General features: G+C 39.6%; 1 protein-coding gene across 1 annotated transcript in view; it reads left to right on the top strand.

Moving 5' to 3' along the window:
- The first annotated feature begins 351 nt into the window (after nucleotides 1-351).
- Nucleotides 352-19,309, top strand: part of LOC129323401 (cytosolic phospholipase A2 epsilon-like) — a 49,265-nt gene continuing 30,307 nt past the window's right edge. The window contains exons 1-2 of the mRNA XM_054969934.1: nucleotides 352-417; nucleotides 9,625-9,700. Coding sequence (XP_054825909.1) covers nucleotides 379-417; nucleotides 9,625-9,700 — 115 coding nt within the window. The 5' untranslated portion in view covers nucleotides 352-378. The remainder of the gene's footprint in view (nucleotides 418-9,624; nucleotides 9,701-19,309) is intronic.

Here is a 19,309-nt window from a genome sequence, read left to right as displayed (position 1 = left end):
ATTTGTCATCAGTGCCTTTTTAAAATTCAATTTTAAATTAAGAACAGGTACCACCATAAAGGTGTGAAACAGCCAGAAATGTGTAATGGGGCAGAAATGAAACAGGAGATTGACTCATGAGAGGGAAGTTTCTTCTTTTGGTACAAAAATGTTTCCTCAGTGGCTGCTGTGCTTGAACCATGTGGGAAGATAGGGTATAAATAAATGTGAGGTAGAATTTAACTGTTCTACTTGGAGTTTGTATGTAGCAAATGATTACATCATGGTAATAATATTGATTTACATTTTAATAATAATAATACATTTTTTCTCTTTTTCCTTCTCCCCCTCCCCCAGAACCATGGCATAAACATACTTCCAGTGGAAAACATTCATCCAATGAACTTGGATGAAGCACAGTGCAATGGTCAACACAAGGTATCACGTTCATAATGAAACTAGTTCACTGGAAAAGGAGAACTGTGAGACAGATTTTGCTGTTTGTCAAAAATATATGGATAATTATTAGTGATAACAGTAGCTAAATCACTCATGACCAAGAATGTTGTAAATGCATTTCCTTTGTTTGCAAATATCAGTTGCCAAAAATCTTGAGGCTCAGTCTGTAGCAGAGCACTTTGGTTGCATTTGATTTCTTTTCCTTTTGTTGTGAGCTGTCTTTCATTTTCATTCATTGTCCCAGAATGTCTTGGCACCTATCCCAGAAATCAAAGGTGTCAAAACAAGTCCATAGACTTGCTTTGGGCATGTGCTGTGTATATATAATTTAGGTGGCTAAAGATGTGAAAGACTGATAAATAATTCAGTATAGGCTCATGAGTGAAGTATGGACTTCAATAGAAAAAGGAAAATAAATGCCCCCCCCCCTATTCTCATTAAAAATATTTTGCATTATTGGTGGTGAATATTTTTTCCAGGTACTGTTTGAATATTTGGAACACCCATACTAGACCAGCAAAGACTGGTGGCATTTGGGTCGGCTAAAGTATCTCCCCTGTTTTTTTTAATGTATTCTATAGGGTTCATTGTTATAACTAGGTAAGATACAAACTGTAAATTCAGCCCCTGAAAGCTAGATAGAACTGCCGATAGGCAAAATGTTCAACTTAAAGTTTCCAATAAAGGGGCAAATATAAAGGGAGTTTTCTGGTCAATAAGGATGCTTAAGGATGCTGGGGCAGTGGCCTGTTGGTTGAAGGAGTAAATGGGGAGAGGTGATAGACTGAAGGAAAAGTAATTTCTCAGTTATATATATCAGCTTTAAGACAGCCTACTCCCATATGAACCTATACTACCTCTCCAGTCATCTTCAGCAGCTCTGCTTTGGGTACCTCTCCCATCTGATGCTAGATGGGTGGCAATCTGAGAAAGGGCCTTCTTGGTAGGGCTGTCAGGTCCCTGGTTGGGGTGGAGGAATTCCCCACCCTGAACTGCCACTGCCTGCTGCCACTCCAAGCAGCAATACTTAAAAAAAAAACCTCACTGATGTCATAAGCAGGATGATATCACTTCTGTTGAAAACCCAGAGGTGCTGGTGGTAGCTGTAGGAATTTCCAGAAGCTTTGATTTTACCATGGAGCTTCTGGTGGTTCCTAGAGCTACTGCCATTGCTTCCAGGTTTTCCCAGGAAGTGACATCATCACATTTGCAACACTGCCTCCATGTCCCTGCCCCCACCCCATCTCCCCTTCCTCTTTCCTGCACCCTTGCAGGAATCCAGACATCTGGGAGGTGGAGAAAGGAGGGTGGTGTGGATTTCCAAGGATAGTTGGACTAGGATGGAAGCTCACTGGGTGACCTTGGGCCAGTCACACACATTCAGCCTTAGTTAGCTCACAGAATTGTTGTGAGGATAAAGCAGAAGACATGCGAGTGATGCAAGCCATTTTGAGTTCCCATGAGGGAGAAAGGTGGAGTATAAGTGAAGTAAATAAATAAACTCTTTCATTGATTGTCAGGCTTGGCCTGGCAACCCTACTTCTCATATGTCTCCCTCTATTGTTGTCTTCTGCCAGTGGGTGAAGCCTTTTTTTTTTTGACATTCCTTCACAAAACTCTTATTAGCCCTCCTACCTGTTGGTGTGTGTACTTGGGTTTATGGACTGTGTTTAATTGTTTTAAAAATTTTATCTATATATTTTAAAAGCTATTTCTAAGGTTTGAAATGATTTAATGACTTATTTTAATGTTCTCTGCCTTGGGGATCCTGAATTGGTTTGAAAGTTAGCATAGATTTTTTAAAATAACAACAAAGGAGGTATAAATATGCCCCTTTTTATATATCTTTATTGGGAGACTACATTTTACCCATGTTTTCAATGTTTTGTTTTATGGAATTTTTACACCACTTATGTACCATTTATATAACATTATATACAGGGGTCATTTCGTAGAAAAAGAGCTGGAGGAACTCATTAACATAACTCATTAGCATAACTCATTAGCAAATGCCACACCCCTTGACATCACTGGCAGTGTGTCATTAGCATGACTGATTTGCATATGCCACGCCCCCTGACATCACCTATCCTGGCTGTTTTGGACCCAATCCTGGCCATTCAGGGCCAAAATTGGGCCCAAAATGGCAAAAAGGGGTTGAAAATGCCCAAAAAGCGGCCCAAAATGGTCAGGATTGGGCTGCTGCTGAGTGGGAGAGTGATCTACCACCCGTCAGAGGCCCGATCCAGGCTGTTTTAGTCCCAATCCAGGCTGAAACGGGCCCAAAATGGCAGAGAGTCAGATGGGCGGGGCCACCTGACATGTGACTTCTTTGGGGAACTGCCGGAACTGCGTTCCTGCACGTTTCCCCTCAAAATGAGCCCTGATTATATATGATTTAAACACCATTTTTATGCAGTTATGAAACTGTCGAGCTACTAACCAGCATACATAGCTTATCAGTCACTAAAATCCACTTCCATGCCAGAGGATTGGAAAGTAGTGAATATTATTTATTTATTATTTATTATTGAAAATATTTATATGCCACCTGCCGCCTTTCCACCCAGGGCAGCAAACAACAGACATTAAAACATTAAAACAGTATTTAAAACATGTGTGTGTGTGTGTGTGCGTGTGTGTGTGTGTAACAATAAAATACTAACATACAGGCATACAGACACAGTCAGGGAAGGGGGGCCAATAAGAGTTTACTGGGGATATGCCAAATGAAACAGAAAAGTCTTTACCTGCTGACAGAAGACCATGACAGAGGGAGACAGATGAAATTCCCTGGGGAGGGAGTTCCAAAGCTTTGGTGCCATGGCCAAGAAGGCCCTTTCTTGGGGTGACACCCATCTAGCCTCAGATGGCAGGGGCACCCAAAGCAAGGCCTCTGAGAATGTCCAGAGTGAACAGAGTGTTGCTCATATAGCAGAAGGTGGTCCTTAAGGTATGCTGGTCCCACTGACCACACAATGATCATAATGACCTGACAGGGAATGCAGAGAATTACTGGTGGTGACTTAGCCTAACATCTATTTCATGTTACTAGGACATTTTATTAAAGAATTATTAAGCATATAAAGGGAACAAACACGCTGAAGGAAAAGTAGCATGGCTCCTGCAAAGAGAAGTCCTGCCTTACCAAAACTTTGGAGTTCTTTGAAAAGGTTACATGCATATGAATAAGGGTGATCTAATACATATTTACATATTTGGACTTCCAAAAGGCTTACTCAAAAGTCTTATATCTTTTGATGAGGGACAGGCTCTGGGACATCTGAGAAGGTATATGACTGAGGTCTATAAAATCAGGCATGGAGAGGAGAAAGTTAATAGGGAGAGCTTTTTCTCCCTTTTCCATAATACTAGAACTGGAGAGGACACTTAATGAATTGATGAGCAACAGACAAAAGGAAATACCACTTTACCCAACAAGTAATTACATTATGAAAATGATTGCTGATGGGTGTAGTAATGGCAGGAGTGCAGATGGCTTTAAAATGGAATTAGAGAGATTTGTGGAGGATAGATCCATCAATGGCTACTAGCCAGGGTGACTAAATGGAACCTCCATATACCAGTGCAAGGAGAAAGCCTTGGTCTTTACCGTGTTTGTGGCCCTCTAGGGAAACTGTTTGGCAACTGTGAAACAGAATGGTGGGTTAAATGAACCATTAATATGATCCAGCAGGCATCCTCTTATGTTCTCAGGATGTATCTGTCCTGAGTGTTGCTACTTTCTGCAATGATTGCATCATCTCACTGATTTGGGGCAGATTTTTTATTCGGATTCTGTACAACTTTATGTCCTGTGTTTGCATGAGCTGTTTCATTATCTGGAACTGTAGCAGCTAAGCAATGGCCAAGGCTTTGTTTATGCATACTGGTATACATGCAGGCAGACAGGAGTGTGGGGAGAGATAGAGGCTACAACTTCCTCCTGATGGCCCTCCCCCAGGTACCTCTCTGTTTTGTAGGCAGAGTAAGGGAGAGGTAGAGGCAGATGTTCTTTTAGGAGGGATACCGAGGGTATGGGTTGCCTCCTCACACACAGGTGATATCTGTCTTCCTGTCCTTCAGGGCTGCCTTCAGGCAACCAGCAGCCTGGCCTGTAGACTGGGAAGATAAAGGTTGAGACAAAAAGATACCCATTCACGTGTAGTACTTTAAAGATATCTGGTGAAGGGAGTTTAGACTCTCAAAGTTTATACCTGGAAATTCTGTTGGTCTTTAACTTACTACTGAACAATAATCTTGCTCTTCTACTGCAGATTAACACAGCTAATGTGTTATATGACAGTGATGAGCAAATATACATGAACACTTAGGCACAAGAAAGATCTTTAATAACAAAAGATCAGATCATCTCTGTGTGTGAGAGACTTACTGATTTGTGATCAGATATCTTTAATGTATTTCAAGTCAGTGGGGATCCAGTGTATGTGAAGGCCAAAAACTACATCAGAGCAATTGGGTAAATAGTGCTCCCAGTGCTATTTCGGCTTCGGAAAATGGCACGGTGGGAGCAGGATGACTCTATTCCTCCCCATGCTGTGGTCTGATCCAAATAAGGCTCCTGCACCACTTTTAAATGAAGTTCCACTTTTAAATGAAGTTCCAATGGCTGTGAGTCCCCATGGTGGACCTACATACGACTGAACACGTGGCATTGTCCTGGGTCTGCCCACTCCTGTCTAAAGCAGCATGTACAAACTATTTTAATAAAAAACAGAATGCACAGGTGAGAAGAGTTAACTATGCTCCACTCCCTCCTCAGCTAAGCTTGCTGTGCTCTGCAGTTTGAAGTATATTTTCTCCAGACAGGCTCCAGTATATGAAATCAGCTGGAGAAAAATGCTGGAAGAAACGGAATGCAGAAAGACAGGGTGCAAAATGGGCCGAGTATGGTAATTTTGTATGTGTGTGTATGTGTGTGTATATATAATACACCCCCCACACACGCACACCTCTGCTTGAGGATCCTGGGAAAGGAAGATGAAACTCACTTATCTGCCAATTCCTGACTCCTTATTCCTGCTTTGCAAGTGAAAATTTTAACTGTCGGTAGAACTGGAATGCTTTCTCCTATCTGTCAGAAATTTGGGGAGAAGGATCTCTTGGGATGAGTATATGATCTTGGAGTGCGTGTAAGGGGATGGGGTATATTACTCATTGAACTCAATAAAAATGAGTATCAAACTGATTTCCTTACATAGCTAGCTTTAATTCTGTTATTACATTCACAGTTTTAAAAGGACATAAAAGCAACATCCAAATTGGGCTCTTTTCTTTGATACCCCTCTTAATATTGATCTAATCCAGTAATCTCTTGGGAATGCAGAATCTTTAGTGTAGAGTTGGCTGTTTTATTTATTTGTTTTGCCCATGTCTTGGTTGCTTTGGTTTTGTTTCATTTTTTTAATTGTGAGCTGTCTCAAGGAGTTCTGGAGGGGTGGTATACAATTTTTCTAGATAAGTAATAAATACATCCGTAAGTCAGAGGTGACACTATGATCTACCAGAACTCTATGGTTGAACCAGAAATATCAAGATAAAAGGGGTGAGGCTCTAGGATTCATCAAAACTCTCTGGTTAAGCTGGGAGAGAAATCACAAGCTGGCATACCTTATTACGCTTTATGTTTTCCCTTGTCGGTTTTTGAGGAACTGGTGGACAAATGAGAGGTGATCGCAGGGTGTCTCGTACCTTAGCAGTGGGCCTGGCATCCTGAGGCAGGTCCAGTCATTTGGATTGGCTTAGCAAAGTGGGTTCAGAAAGTGCCTTCACTTTCTGTATTCGAGATTGTTGTGGGAATTTTGGGGTTTGGCTCTGAAAATCCCAGGCCATTAACAACGTTCAATCCAGGCCTATGAGAAAAGGCTCTTAAACACTTAAAACAGAGGCCTTTCACCTCTGCCTTCCCTTCTTTAACTTTCATTTCCATCCAACTCCCCCACAAGCAAGCAAGAGAAAGAATTCAGATGACTGAGACCTCGTGATACCCAAGGTCCTTTAATTAATACCCCTTATAGTACATCAGGTTCCTTTTGCTTAAGGTCTCTTGCTTTCTGCTGAGCCCACAAGAATGAGTGCCAAAGGCTTCTGCCCCACTAAGGGAAAAAGACAAGCAAGAAGGTAGGATTCATGGAGTCCTTGGAGAAGGGGAACGCTTAGCCACTCCCCCTAACAAACATCTATAAAAGTGGGTGCTGGCTACTGGCACCCCGCTGATGCCCTGGCTGAATGGTGGAAGAGGTTTCCCACTAGAAAGCCTCCAAGCCCGGCTAAGCTCAGTCCAAGGGGACCCTTGCTATGTCATGACTTAGGTTAAGTATTATTGCCTTAAGTGTGCTTTGTATTCATAGGTTTAAAGTGTTAAGTTGTATTTTGCCTTAAAGTATAGTGTTAAGTATTCTTTCTTGCATATAGTTGCTTTGTGCTTATATACCCTGTAGTGAATAAAACTCTATCCTTTATTAAACATTATATTAAGTGTGTAGTCTCAACTTTCTTAAGGGAAGGGCAGTAAAAGCTGCACCTGTCCGAGGGGCACCTTAGCTGGGGAACCATATAACGAACCTATGACAGCAGCAACCGACCAGGGGAGGGGGATGTTAACACCTCCCCTGATCCAGTGAGCAGGGGTGGGAAAACTAGCACTCAGCCCCCAATAAAATTTTCACCACAGAGATGTGTAAAACTTTTATTTTAGAGGGTGTTCAATAGAAGGCAATTTGTTTCAGCAGTTTTGGCTGTGTTTTTATCTTGTGTTTTTGTGTGCTTTGTTAGACAACTTGAATGTAAGAAAATAATGCAGGATATAAATATTAAAACTAAATAAGTAAATAAAATACCCACTGGGGTATTTTTATTTTTTATTATTTATATCCTGCCTTTCTTGTTGGAACTCAAGACAGATTGACCCAAGGTATCAATTAGCTGTATGCAAAGTTTTGTCTGTAAGCTTCAGTTCCTCATATGTAAATGAGTGACCTACATCACAGATACCAGGACAAACAAACTGTAAAGCATTTTCCCCGTTAGCAGTTAAATGATAAATAACAATTAGATAATGGGAACATATCTATTATCTTCCATGCAGTTAGAACCCCACCCACAAGGGAAAGAAGTGTACAAAGAACATAGAGGTGCTTCATTCTGCTAATGGGCATGATGACTAACTATCTTGATCACAGGAAATTATGATTGCCATCGCATTTCACCAGCATGACTAGAGAATCTGCAGTATTTTTTTAAAAGGTCAGGTATCAGCAACGACAACTTCTTTGTACATTGATGAGTCATATTGTTTCACATGGAGTTTAGTAACATTGTCAATTAAGTTGCACTTGAAACATGAAAAAAGATATGATGTTTAGATGTGAATGGAGACAATAAACATCTCGACTCCTCAAATTATACACCCTAACAAACGTGACATTTATGATTTTTGACGTCCAATTAAGTTAAAAAAAGTTGGACATACTTACGGAATTCATTGATTCCTGTCCACCAAGGAATGGAGGCTAATGGTGTTCCTAAACCACTAAGTACAGGAAACGTTGAATGAATGATGCAGAGAGGGAGTGTTTCATAAACGCCATCTCAGAAGTGAATAGCAACCCTAGATTAATCAAATGAATGCAATGAGATCAAATTCCAAATTTGAAAGGAATGATATAAAAGTCCACATAGTTGAATCCACTTTGTCTGATTTAATTTCACAGTACATTTGTTTAAACTATGTGGAAGGAGGTTGTCCAAATAGTGGGTGCTCTCTCGAAATTAACCTGGAAAAAATGAGTTTCAATATTGTCTTCCATTACAAGATTTCATTAGCATTTAGTTGACCTGTAAAAATGACATACATGGGGTCCAGTCAACATGTTCAGTTCAACATGAGTGCAGTGGCTACAAACTATATGCTTATAGTCTCTGTTCCCATGATCAGGAATGCCCTCAATCAGCACACATTTACAGGAGAGTATTCATAAAGTCTAAATATGTCTAAATACATGTGCTCAGGGTGCTCTCCACAGAACTAGGGAACCTAAAAACACAGAACTGTACAGTAGACTCTCACCATTCATGGTGGTTCCATTCCTGGGATCGCTGTGAATGGCAAAATCTGCAAATTCTGGAAGTCTGTGGGGTAGACTGAGAGACCAAAACATCTGTGGAGCGGCACTCCCCCCGCACTCCCCCATAACTCACAAAGGAAGGCTCAGTCCAGGTAAACTGCACATGGTGACCTGTTTGGCAGTAACATTGCTAAGCAAGTCACACAATGGTGGCCATCTCACCTGCCCAATCTGGGCAAGACACATGGAAATGCTGTAGCTGAGCACTGCTGCTGGCTAAGCAGGGAAGGTGACCACCAGGTGAGTTGCCTGACTGGGCAAGCATGATGGCTGCCACCATGTTAGTCTCCTGGCTCAGAGGTGCAATGGCTGGCAGGAGAGTGCAGTGACCACCATGTTATCACCCAGCCAGGCAGGCAAGGTGACTGCCATAAAGCATACTTCCTCTATGTGTATGCACAGTGCTGACAAGCCAAAGATCAGGCAGAGGCAAGAGGAGGCATCAGTATACTTGTTGTGACCACTCTCCCAACCCCAAAAGGCAGAGGAGTCCTGCAGTAAGGCATAGTTGCATCACATGGTCTGGTTGCAGACTGTGAAACTGAGAGCTGCAAATCCATGAATGATGAAGGTCTTTATAGGCATGCAAAAATTGCCCAGGTTCCAGACTAAATTGGCAGTTTCCATTGACCACCCTCCCCCCTCCACTGCAAATCTCCCTCATGTTATTCCCCTATCCCGCAGGAGTAGCATTTTGCGGGAATCAATGGGCTGCAGTAGGATGGAGGAGCCAGGAAAATTCCATTTGGTCATGGGAAAATTTAGTTTGGGCTCTATAATTCTAATCAACGCATACAGGTTAATGGTGGAGCTTCCTTCCACAACGCTGCTCATTTTACATCCTCCAGATGTCTGGAACAGGCTGGTATGGTCTGAGTAGTGACTTGAGAAATTTATATTTTCATTTTTTAGCCTAGACAAATACTTAGATGTCATTATGCAAAGTGACTAATGGTTTATACTCCTTTTGACAGGACTCTCAGTTAGTCTTCTGGAAAATTTAACGTTTACCTTTGTCTTCTAAACCTTATTTTTGCAGGCAATGGACACATTTCCTTGCAACTTGCTTACTGTGCGAATAATACGAATGAGAAATCTCCGCAAGGCTGATGTCTGTAAGTGCCCTTTCCATACATAGTGCACACTGTTTTAAGCTACAAATCACAATCACAAATGTTGCTAACGTAACTGGCACTTCAGAACTTTGTCATTGACTCAATTATTTCATGACAAACTTTATTCCATAGATGAAGTATGGCTTACAGTTTGGTGACTCGTAAACTCATGATCTGAATAAGAGCAATGATTTGTATTGTTTATAGGTGCAAAAAGGGATTAAAATGGCAGCAAATTGTGGAGGAACAGAAAAAATGTAAGGTGCTAAGAACCTTAAATCTAATATATTAGAATCAAAGAAATTAAGGAGGCATTATTTACATATATACCATGCTGAAACCCCCAGAAGCTTCCTTCCTCATTATTATTAGCAAAAGCTTCAAATAATAAGACTTCCTCATGGAAGATGGAGATTTACACAAAAGTCCAAAAAAGAGACTCTTTAAAGAGAGGCTTGCAAATCCTATCTTTTGAGATTGCCCAAGAAACAATCAGGAACCTCTTTCCCAAATGGGGGCTTTGAAGATGCAGCTAAGCTGGGGTCTATAAGGAGCTTAGCAATATGACAAAGAAAGCACTCTGCACATGCACAGAGGCATTCATGTGTTTTTTGCTAATGTGTCTTTACTTGCACCAGTCCTATCTCATGGACAGATCCACTCTAGTTCTACATAGAAATGCTGTGAGTTCTGCAGTGAACTTCTTTGGGAACCAAACCTCCCCAATCAACTCACTCCATCAGATCATGAGCCAATCAGGGATATGTTCAGCCTGTACCAAACAACTGAATACTGAAGAGGTTTGAAGTTTTTGGTTGGTCAGAAGCCAACTCTCTGCTAATCAGGAGGAGCCAGCTGGGAGTTTAGTTCTGTACTCCCCAGTGTCCCAGCCTTGCTGAAATACAGCAAAGTTTCAGGGGGACTCAAAATCTGACCCCTAACCCATTAGGAGATCAGCTGGAAGATGGACTTCTGACACTACCACTTCCCAATAAAAAACTTCCACACAGCAAAGCTGAGATCAGGAGCTGTTCTTTTGGCCTCTAGTTTTGATGTTCCTAGCCATGCTGGGACCCAGCAATTCTTGGGCATGTGGTCTGGAAAATCACTGCACTCCCCCCACCCTGGAAAAAAAATCACCGCATCCCTGCAAGGGTGATAAGCACAACGGGAGGAGATAAGTAATTAGCTTCATATCTCCTCAGTTGGAAAAGGAAAATGATACACTGACCCCTTGTTTCCTCCTCACACACACCCATCTTGGAGGAGGGAACAGAAGCAATGAACTTCTCCTATGTCCACCCAGTCATTTTTTTTTGTAAAAATTTTTATTTGGTGAGTAAAATTTCAATATTACAAATTTTTAATTAAAACCCTCCTTTCCATATTCCCCCACCCTTTCCCCTCCCCCCTTTATCTAAGACTTCCAACAGTTTTCCAACCCGCTGTCTAAATCTACTACTTATATCTCTTTTTCTATTCTTAACTATCTTCATATGCCACTAGAATATATAATGTATATTAAACTAAAAAAGTCTAACATCAAATTATCAATTGCATTATGTTTCTAACTTTTCTCTTCTCTTCTTGTAAAGATCAGTATCTCCTCCCTTCAGTAAAATTAATAGTTATCTAACAACCATAATTCTCCCTTTACGTCCCACTTCTTTTCCAAATACTGTTTTAATTTCCCCCAGTCATTAAAAAATTCTTCTGGATTCTGTTCTCTCAACTTTCTTGTCATTTTGTCCATTTCTGCCATGTACAGCAATTTTTGTATCCAGTTTTCAATAGATGGTACTTCTTTTGTCTTCCACTTCTGAGCATATAAAATTCTTGCCGCTGTTGTCATATAAAATAATAATGTTCTATGTTGCCTGGGAGTCTCTTCCAAATTCAAATTTAACAATAGTAGTTCTGGGTTCTTATTTGGATATGTAAAATTTCAGCCATTGCTTCTGTAATATCTCCCCAGAACTGCTTTGCTACCTCACAGGTCCACCACATATGATATAATGAACCTTCATGGTTTTTACATTTCCAGCAATTATCTGACATTTTGTTATTCCCATATGCTATTTTCTTCGGCGTTAAGTACCATCTATATATCATCTTGTAAACATTTTCTTTAATATTAGTACAAGTCGATATCTCAATGTATTTTTCCATAAGTGTTCCCATGCCTCCATTGTTATGTCTCTATTGCAGTTTATAGCCCACTTCACCATCTGGACTTTAACAGTTTCGTCTTCTGTATACCATTTTAAGAAGATCTTATAAACTTTAGAAATCTTTTTCTTGCCTTCTTGTAGTATACATTTTTCCAATTCCGAGTTTTTCCATTTAAATCCTGATTTTATACGATCCGAGTCATATAGGTCTTTAATCTGCCTATATTGGAACCATCCATCTTCTGTTTTAAACTTAATCATATTCTGCTCCATTTTCAGCACCTCTTTATATGACACACATTGTTCCCTATTATAAATTATCCTTGGGTCAATGGCGTCCATTGGAACCACCCACGTCGGGATACCTTCATCCAAATATTTTTTATATTTTTGCCAGACCGTGAAGAGACTTCGCCTAATATAATGATGCAAAAACATAGAGTCCACTTTAATTTTATCGTACCATAAGTACGCATGCCAACCAAAAAAAATTTTATATCCTTCGAGAGTAAAGAGTTTAAGATTCTCTAACGACATCCATTCTTTAAGCCACACCAAACATATTGCTTCATGGTATAGTCTTATATTTGGTAATTGTAATCCCCCTCTTTCTTTGGCATCACATAAAACTTTCATCTTCACTCGAGGCTTCTTCCCTGCCCATACAAAGTCCGATATTTTCCTTTGCCACTTGCCAAATTGCTTGTTGTCTTTTATTATTGGTATTGTTTGCAGTAAAAACATAATTTGTGGAAGTACATTCATTTTAATTACTGCTATTCTTCTTAGCCACGACTAATTCAACTTATTCCATTTGATTAAGTCTCTATCAATTTGTTGCCACAGCTTTTCATAATTGTTCTTGAATAAGTCAATATTTTTAGCAGTAAGCTCTATTCCTAAATATTTTACTTTATGTGTTACCTCACAGTTGGTAATTTCCATTAATTCTTGTTGTCTTTGTTTCACCATATTCTTACATAATATCTTAGATTTTCTTTTGTTAACATAAAATCCAGCCAAATCACCAAATTCTTTTATCTTATCCAACAATCTTGGCATATTTTGGATTGGATCCTCTACAATAACCATCACATCATCCGCAAAAGCTCTGACTTTGTATGTAAATCCCTTAATCTTCAAACCTCTTATGGTGTCGTCTTCTCGTATTTGCATCAATAAAATTTCCAATATCAAGACAAACAACAGTGGAGACAATGGGCAACCTTGTCTTGTACCCTTCCGTATTTCCAGTCTCTTAGTTAATTTGTCATTTACTACGATTGCTGCACACTGGTCTTTATATATAGTTCTTACCACTTGGATGAACTCTTTTCCCATCTGTAACTTCTCCATTGTGGCGAACATAAAATTCCAATTTAAATTGTCAAAAGCCTTCTCTGCATCCACAAAAAAGAAACCAACTTCCTTTTCACAGTGTCTGTCATAGTATTCTATTGCATTTATTACAGTCCTTAGATTGTCTTTAATCTGTCTGTTTGGTAAAAATCCTGCTTGCTCTTCTGCAATAAATTCAGCCAGCCATTCCTTCAGCCTTTCCGCCAATATTTTCGCAAAAATCTTGTAGTCATTATTTAACAGTGATATAGGTCAATAATTTTTTACATTACATAGGTCCTGTTCTTCTTTTGGAATCAGTGATATATTAGCCTCATTCCAGGTTTCCGGAATCTTTTGTCCCTTTAAGATCCCATTCATCACTTTTTTCAGGAAAGGCACCACCTCTTTTGCCATTACTTTATAAAATTTAGCCATTATTCCATCAGGTCCTGGTGCCTTCCCCAGTTTAGTCGACTGTATTGCATCCATAATTTCTGTTTCTGTTATTTCAGCATTTAGTTTTCACTTCCACTTCTCAGATAACTTTGGTAAGTCAATTTTGCTCAAAAATTGATCAATACTATCCTCCTTTACCACTTTACTCTGATATAATTTGGCATAAAATTTATAAAATGCTCTACTTATGGCTGATTGATCCATTAACGTCTTATCTTCTTCTATAATCTTAGTTATCACTCTTTTTTCCCTCCTCTTCTTTAATTGCCAAGCTAAATATTTCCCCGGCTTGTTGGCACCCTCAAATGTTTTTTGTTTTAGTTTCTTCAGTTCCCATTCCAATTCTTTGTTGTCCATTGCTTTTAATTGTTCTTGCAGAATCTTTATCTCCAGGTGTAGTTTCTTTTTCCCCGGTCTTTTCTTTAATTGAGTCTCTTTGATTTTTATCTTTTCCTGAATTTCTTTCCTTTTTTCTTCTTTTCTTTTTTTGTCTCTTGCATTTAAGTCCATTAAGACACTCCTCATTACAGCTTTGTATGTATCCCATACTTTATACGTTGGTACAGATTTATCCAAATTATATTGTATACAAAATCTGGTTTCTTTCTGTAACAAATCTAGATTGCCCTCCTGTTGCAGTAAATCTTGGTTAATTCTCCATCTAATTTTTTTAATACATTTCCCAAATCTCCACATAACTGGATTGTGATCTGAGCTTACTTTGGGCATAATTTTAACCTCTTTAGTCCATATTGCCAATTCCTTAAAGGCCCAGATCATATCAATTCTCGATAGCGACGAGTGCCTTGCTGAATAATAGGTCAATTGCTTGGCTTTGGAGTTATTTCTTCTCCACACATCCTCCAAATTTTCTTGTTTTTGTATTTCAAAAAAAGATTTTGGCAATAATCCCCATTTCTTTTGAGTTCCCTTTGTTTTCTTGTCTTCCTGTAAGTTTACCACTCCATTCAAATCCCCTGCCAGGATTATTTGTGAATAAGTCACTCTGTCTAATTGCTTCTGCAATTCTTTAAAAAAATTGTCTTTAGCTCCATTTGGTGCATAAATCCCTACTATTAGTGTCTTTTGGGAGTTCCAAATAATTTCCACCACAAGATATCTGGCTTCAGAGTCACTAAATATCATTTTAGGTTGCAGCTCCTCCTTGATCTATAACACAAATCCTCTTTTTTTCTGTTTTGCTGCGGCGACAAATTCTTTTCCTAATTTGTAATTTTTTAAGTACTTTTGATCTTGTTTTTTAACATGGGTCTCTTGTAAACAAATTATATTACAACGTTGCTTGGATAGCCAATGAAAAATAGTTTTACGCTTGGAAGATGAGTTAAGTCCGTTTACATTCCATGATATTACTTTACACTCCATAATCAAATTCTGGGTTTTTTAGGTAAGTCTTTATCATTGTCCAACAAGAACATCTCCATCTCATGCCGCGATCTAATAGTTCTCCTAATTGCTTGAAATTCAAAACTCAGACCCTCTGGAATCTCCCATCTATATCTTATATTCAACTCTTTCAAAAGATGAGTCAGATCTCTATATTTTTTCCTTTCTATTAGGATTTTTTTAGGTAACTCCTTCATTATCCTCACCTTTTTTCCTTCCATTACCAGTGGGTTTTGAAATTGCTTGCTCACAATGTCTTCCTTCATTTTTTTGGTAGTAAACTGCACAATCATATCTCTAGGCAGATTTTTTTGAGCTGCATATCTTGAATTAATTCTGTACGCCATGTCCACATGTCTTATGATCTCTTCCATGGTTTTATTTAAGAATTCTGCTAATATTTCCGATATCTGTTCTTGGGCTACCTTCCCCTCCTTCTCCGGAACACCACAAAATCTAAGTTGTCTCTCCATATATTTACATTCCATCACCGCCACTCTTTCATTCAAGCCTGTGGTTTCTACTTTAAATGTAGTGGTTAGCTTCTCCGTCTTTTCTTCCACCTCATTAACTTTTTGCTGCGTCGTCTGTAATTCCTTCTTGACCTCATCGATACTCTTTGTTAACTCCGCCACTTCAGATTTAATTGTCTCCTTGAGATCCTTCATCATCTCTTGTATTACATCTTTTAGTTCTTTGTTGCCTTCAGCCACTTTCTTATCCAAATTATCAAATGCCGACTGCCAGTCCTTTTTTGACATCGTGGGGCTCGATTTGCTCTGCTCTCATGAGTCTGCTCTCTTTCACAATTCCATGGCTTAAATATTTAAGTTCCCAAATTAAATTTCTTGTTTTACTAGTATTTTGTCCAAAAGTTAGCACTTTAACTGTCCAAAATGGTGGGCGTCTTTTCTCTATGGTTTTAAATCGAAGCTTTGCCCTTACCCTTCTCCAAGATGGCCCACTTCCGGTTGCAATGAGGGCTTGCCCTTGCCCTCTTTCAAAATGGTGCACTTCCGCTTCCACCTTTTCCTTCACAGCCGCTCTAGCCTCGCATCTCGATGTTTATGATGCACTTCCTGTTCCTTCCCCATCGTTGCACCGCTACTTTCTCTCGCGATGTTTCTCCGTTCCCACAGTTTGCTATCTCTTTAAACCACAGGTATGTAAATAATAATCCTTTCTTTGCCTCTAATTCTTTTCTAAAAGCTTCTTTTCATACAATTCTTTTACCGGGGTGAACTTAATTAGTCCTTTTAAACTTTCTACTTAAACTTTCTGCTTGAATTTAAATCCTCTAGTCCAATTTCAAACTTGTAGAAGAGAAAACAATCTTTACCTTGCCAGGTCTTTTCTGGGTTGTAATCACTGTTTCAGATGTTCAGATTAGTCCAAATTAGTTACTGAAGCTTGGGTATGGTGATCCTATGCCAACTCAATGACTCCAAAGCTGCTGCAGAGATTCCTGCCACCCTTCTTACAGCGGGACCTCAAGGCTGGGAGGGAATCCTTTCCGCAGAACCCCCCCTCAGCTGAGATCTACATGCCCTCAGGGTCTCAAGCGTTCTTGCCTGCTCTCCGCCTGAGAGCAGGGGGTCGTGATCTAGCACCCCAGCAGCCCTGACAAACAGCAACTTGGACAGCTCAGCTCCCCGAACTGCATCAGACCACCATGATTCCCAAGCCGGAAGTCTCCTATGTCCACCCAGTCATTGCAGTGAGAAAGTTATTGCTCATGATCTCTTCCCCTATGGGAGGGGGGAGAACATGAGCAATTCATTTGTGGTTTCCCAACCCCAAATGTCTTGTTGTATCCTGCAAGGGAGGGGCACAGAGAGAAGCTGGGGGAAAGGATTGATCAACTGTAAGCCAGTGTCTCTTCTCTGATAAAAATCAGCTCCTTGGTCACTGTTGGAGAAGGTAGACTGAACTGATCAGTGTTTAGGAAATCCTAGTTCTGTCCGTTCCTACTAGAATGATAACTCCCTGCAATCTAGGCAGGTCTGCAAATGAGACTGCATTTGCAGAAGAGCATCAATCTTGTGGAAGCAGATTTGGGTGATCTTTTGTGAGAGTTATAATATTTAGCTGTATATGTCTACAAAGTTTACTAAATCTTTACTTTTAATAAATTATTGCATGTGATATTGACATTCCTAGCCATGGCCATGTTTTGTTAAATGATCATAACAAAAGTTGTAACCTAAATTATAAGGATGTCATACATTATGTGTGTAGGAGGATGCAAATCTGAGGAGGTAAACAGGATAGGTTAGTTTAAAGAAAAATTATCTTCACCACTAGTTTCCTTTAGGATTAGGAAATAGATCCTAACAGAATCAGAGAGTATGATTTTATCACAAATAAAATGGTTGTGGTTGCGGAAACAGGTTGTGCAGAAGTGTTGAGGAAGATTTGCACGTTTGCCAACATCTCCATACTTCTTAGGAAAAGCATAGCCACTGTGTAGAGAAGGGCATTATTTCTAGCAAAAAAACCCATAGAAATTTTGAGTATCACAAAAAATGGGTTCTAGGGAGGAGTATTTGAGCTCTGGCAGCAGGAAGGGAGTAAACAAAAGGTGGGAACTGCCTCCAGGAGGAGATAGAAGGTGGATGAGTATTGCATGCAGCAATGCAGAAGGAGCTAGAGCAGCAGGAAGCCCAGAACCATGCAATCCTAAAAACACTCACACAGGAGGGAGGAATCTGCAAAAATTCTGCACCCACAAAAATTCTGGGTAGGATCCAATCCGTGTATATGTCTACAGTGTGCAGAGGAATAATTATTATACAATGCTGCAGATTGTCCTACATAAAAACCTTCCTACCACACATTTTGAGTAACACCTAGTCTAAAATAGCATTTTGTCCATTCCAGTAAATATTGTGGGTTTTTGTAAGAGTTTCCCAAAATTTTAAACTTTTTGTTGGAAAAATTGGGAGGAAGTCAGGGACTGGGATGAATTTTGCCATCTTTCCCACCTGGCCTTTGCATCTCTAATCTTGAGTGATGTTACATATATTGTTATTGCACTCCACTTCTCCAAGTGATATAAAATTCTTGAGGGCAGAGGTTATAAGAAGTTCTAAGAGCTATTGGGTTGGTTCCCCTCAAAGGAGACAGCACTGGGGACTTATGCCCTCTTTGTATTAGTTTGTTTTCTTTTCGAACGTACAGGTAGAGCACAGCTGGAGATAAGAGGCAGTACTGTAGGGCAGAACTACTACCATTCATTAGATCCTCAGAGAGAAAGATCCTGCACTCCCAACTGCTCCAGTCTGCTCCAGCTGTACCTTGCCAGAATCTCACTGCTGTGCTTTCTTTTCACACCTACCCATACAATTGCTTCCTCCCTTCAGCTGAGGGGTGGGGGTTGTCATCTCTTTGGTTTTTAGGGCAAACATAAAGATTTCATGGAAAATATTGCTCCACAATACGTCATCTTTTTCCAGCCTTTATTGATGAGCCATAATAATCACAATGGCATGAAGTTTTGCCATCTCTTATGGGCAACGGAATTCAACTGAGTAAGGGCTATGTTTCCTGGATGTTTTAAAACAATTTGTTCATGGATTTAATGTGATCATTTATATCTTTTTTAAAGCTTTTGTGACTATTTTGTAAATTTAAAAGTTGTCTAGAAACCATTAATTAAATAAGTATTAATCACATGCACTTGGTCCCACTCAACAAGGGATGTTACACCAAATGGGATGACATCATTATGGCATGCAACCATCAGATTTTCTTATGCAGTGGTGCCAAAGAATGCTAAAGGAAAGCAATAGAAAAGGCAATGCAAACAAATATGTAAGAAATACAATTCCAGCTGTCTGAATCTGCAGTAATGTTCACTAATAAATGGCTGTTCGGCAAAGATTGTTATCAAATGCATCTGTCAGCACATCAGAAGACATCATATGAAGCAGAAGTTGCAGATCCAGTTGGTTTAACAACTCTTAATTTGAGGTTTCAAAGTTAATGGAGCATCTCCTGTAATTGTCTGTTCAAACACTTCTGTACTCATTTTAGGGTGGATCCAATGGCATTCTAATATGCCTGTCTAATTTTTTGGTATCTTGGAATAACCACTGACCCTAGATGATCTCAGTCAATTCAACACTGATAAAATAAATTTGCAAAAGCTATTGACATATATCCTACCACTCCACTCAGCAACATTTCTTTCAATCTAAGGAGCCTTCTTCCAATTTAAGGTGGAGGAATGCTT

The sequence above is a fragment of the Eublepharis macularius genome, chromosome 2, assembly GCF_028583425.1.
Source record: "Eublepharis macularius isolate TG4126 chromosome 2, MPM_Emac_v1.0, whole genome shotgun sequence".
Taxonomy (NCBI): Eukaryota; Metazoa; Chordata; class Lepidosauria; order Squamata; family Eublepharidae; genus Eublepharis; species Eublepharis macularius.
Note: the sequence above shows the minus strand (reverse complement) of the source record. Positions and strands in the feature narration are given on the sequence as shown.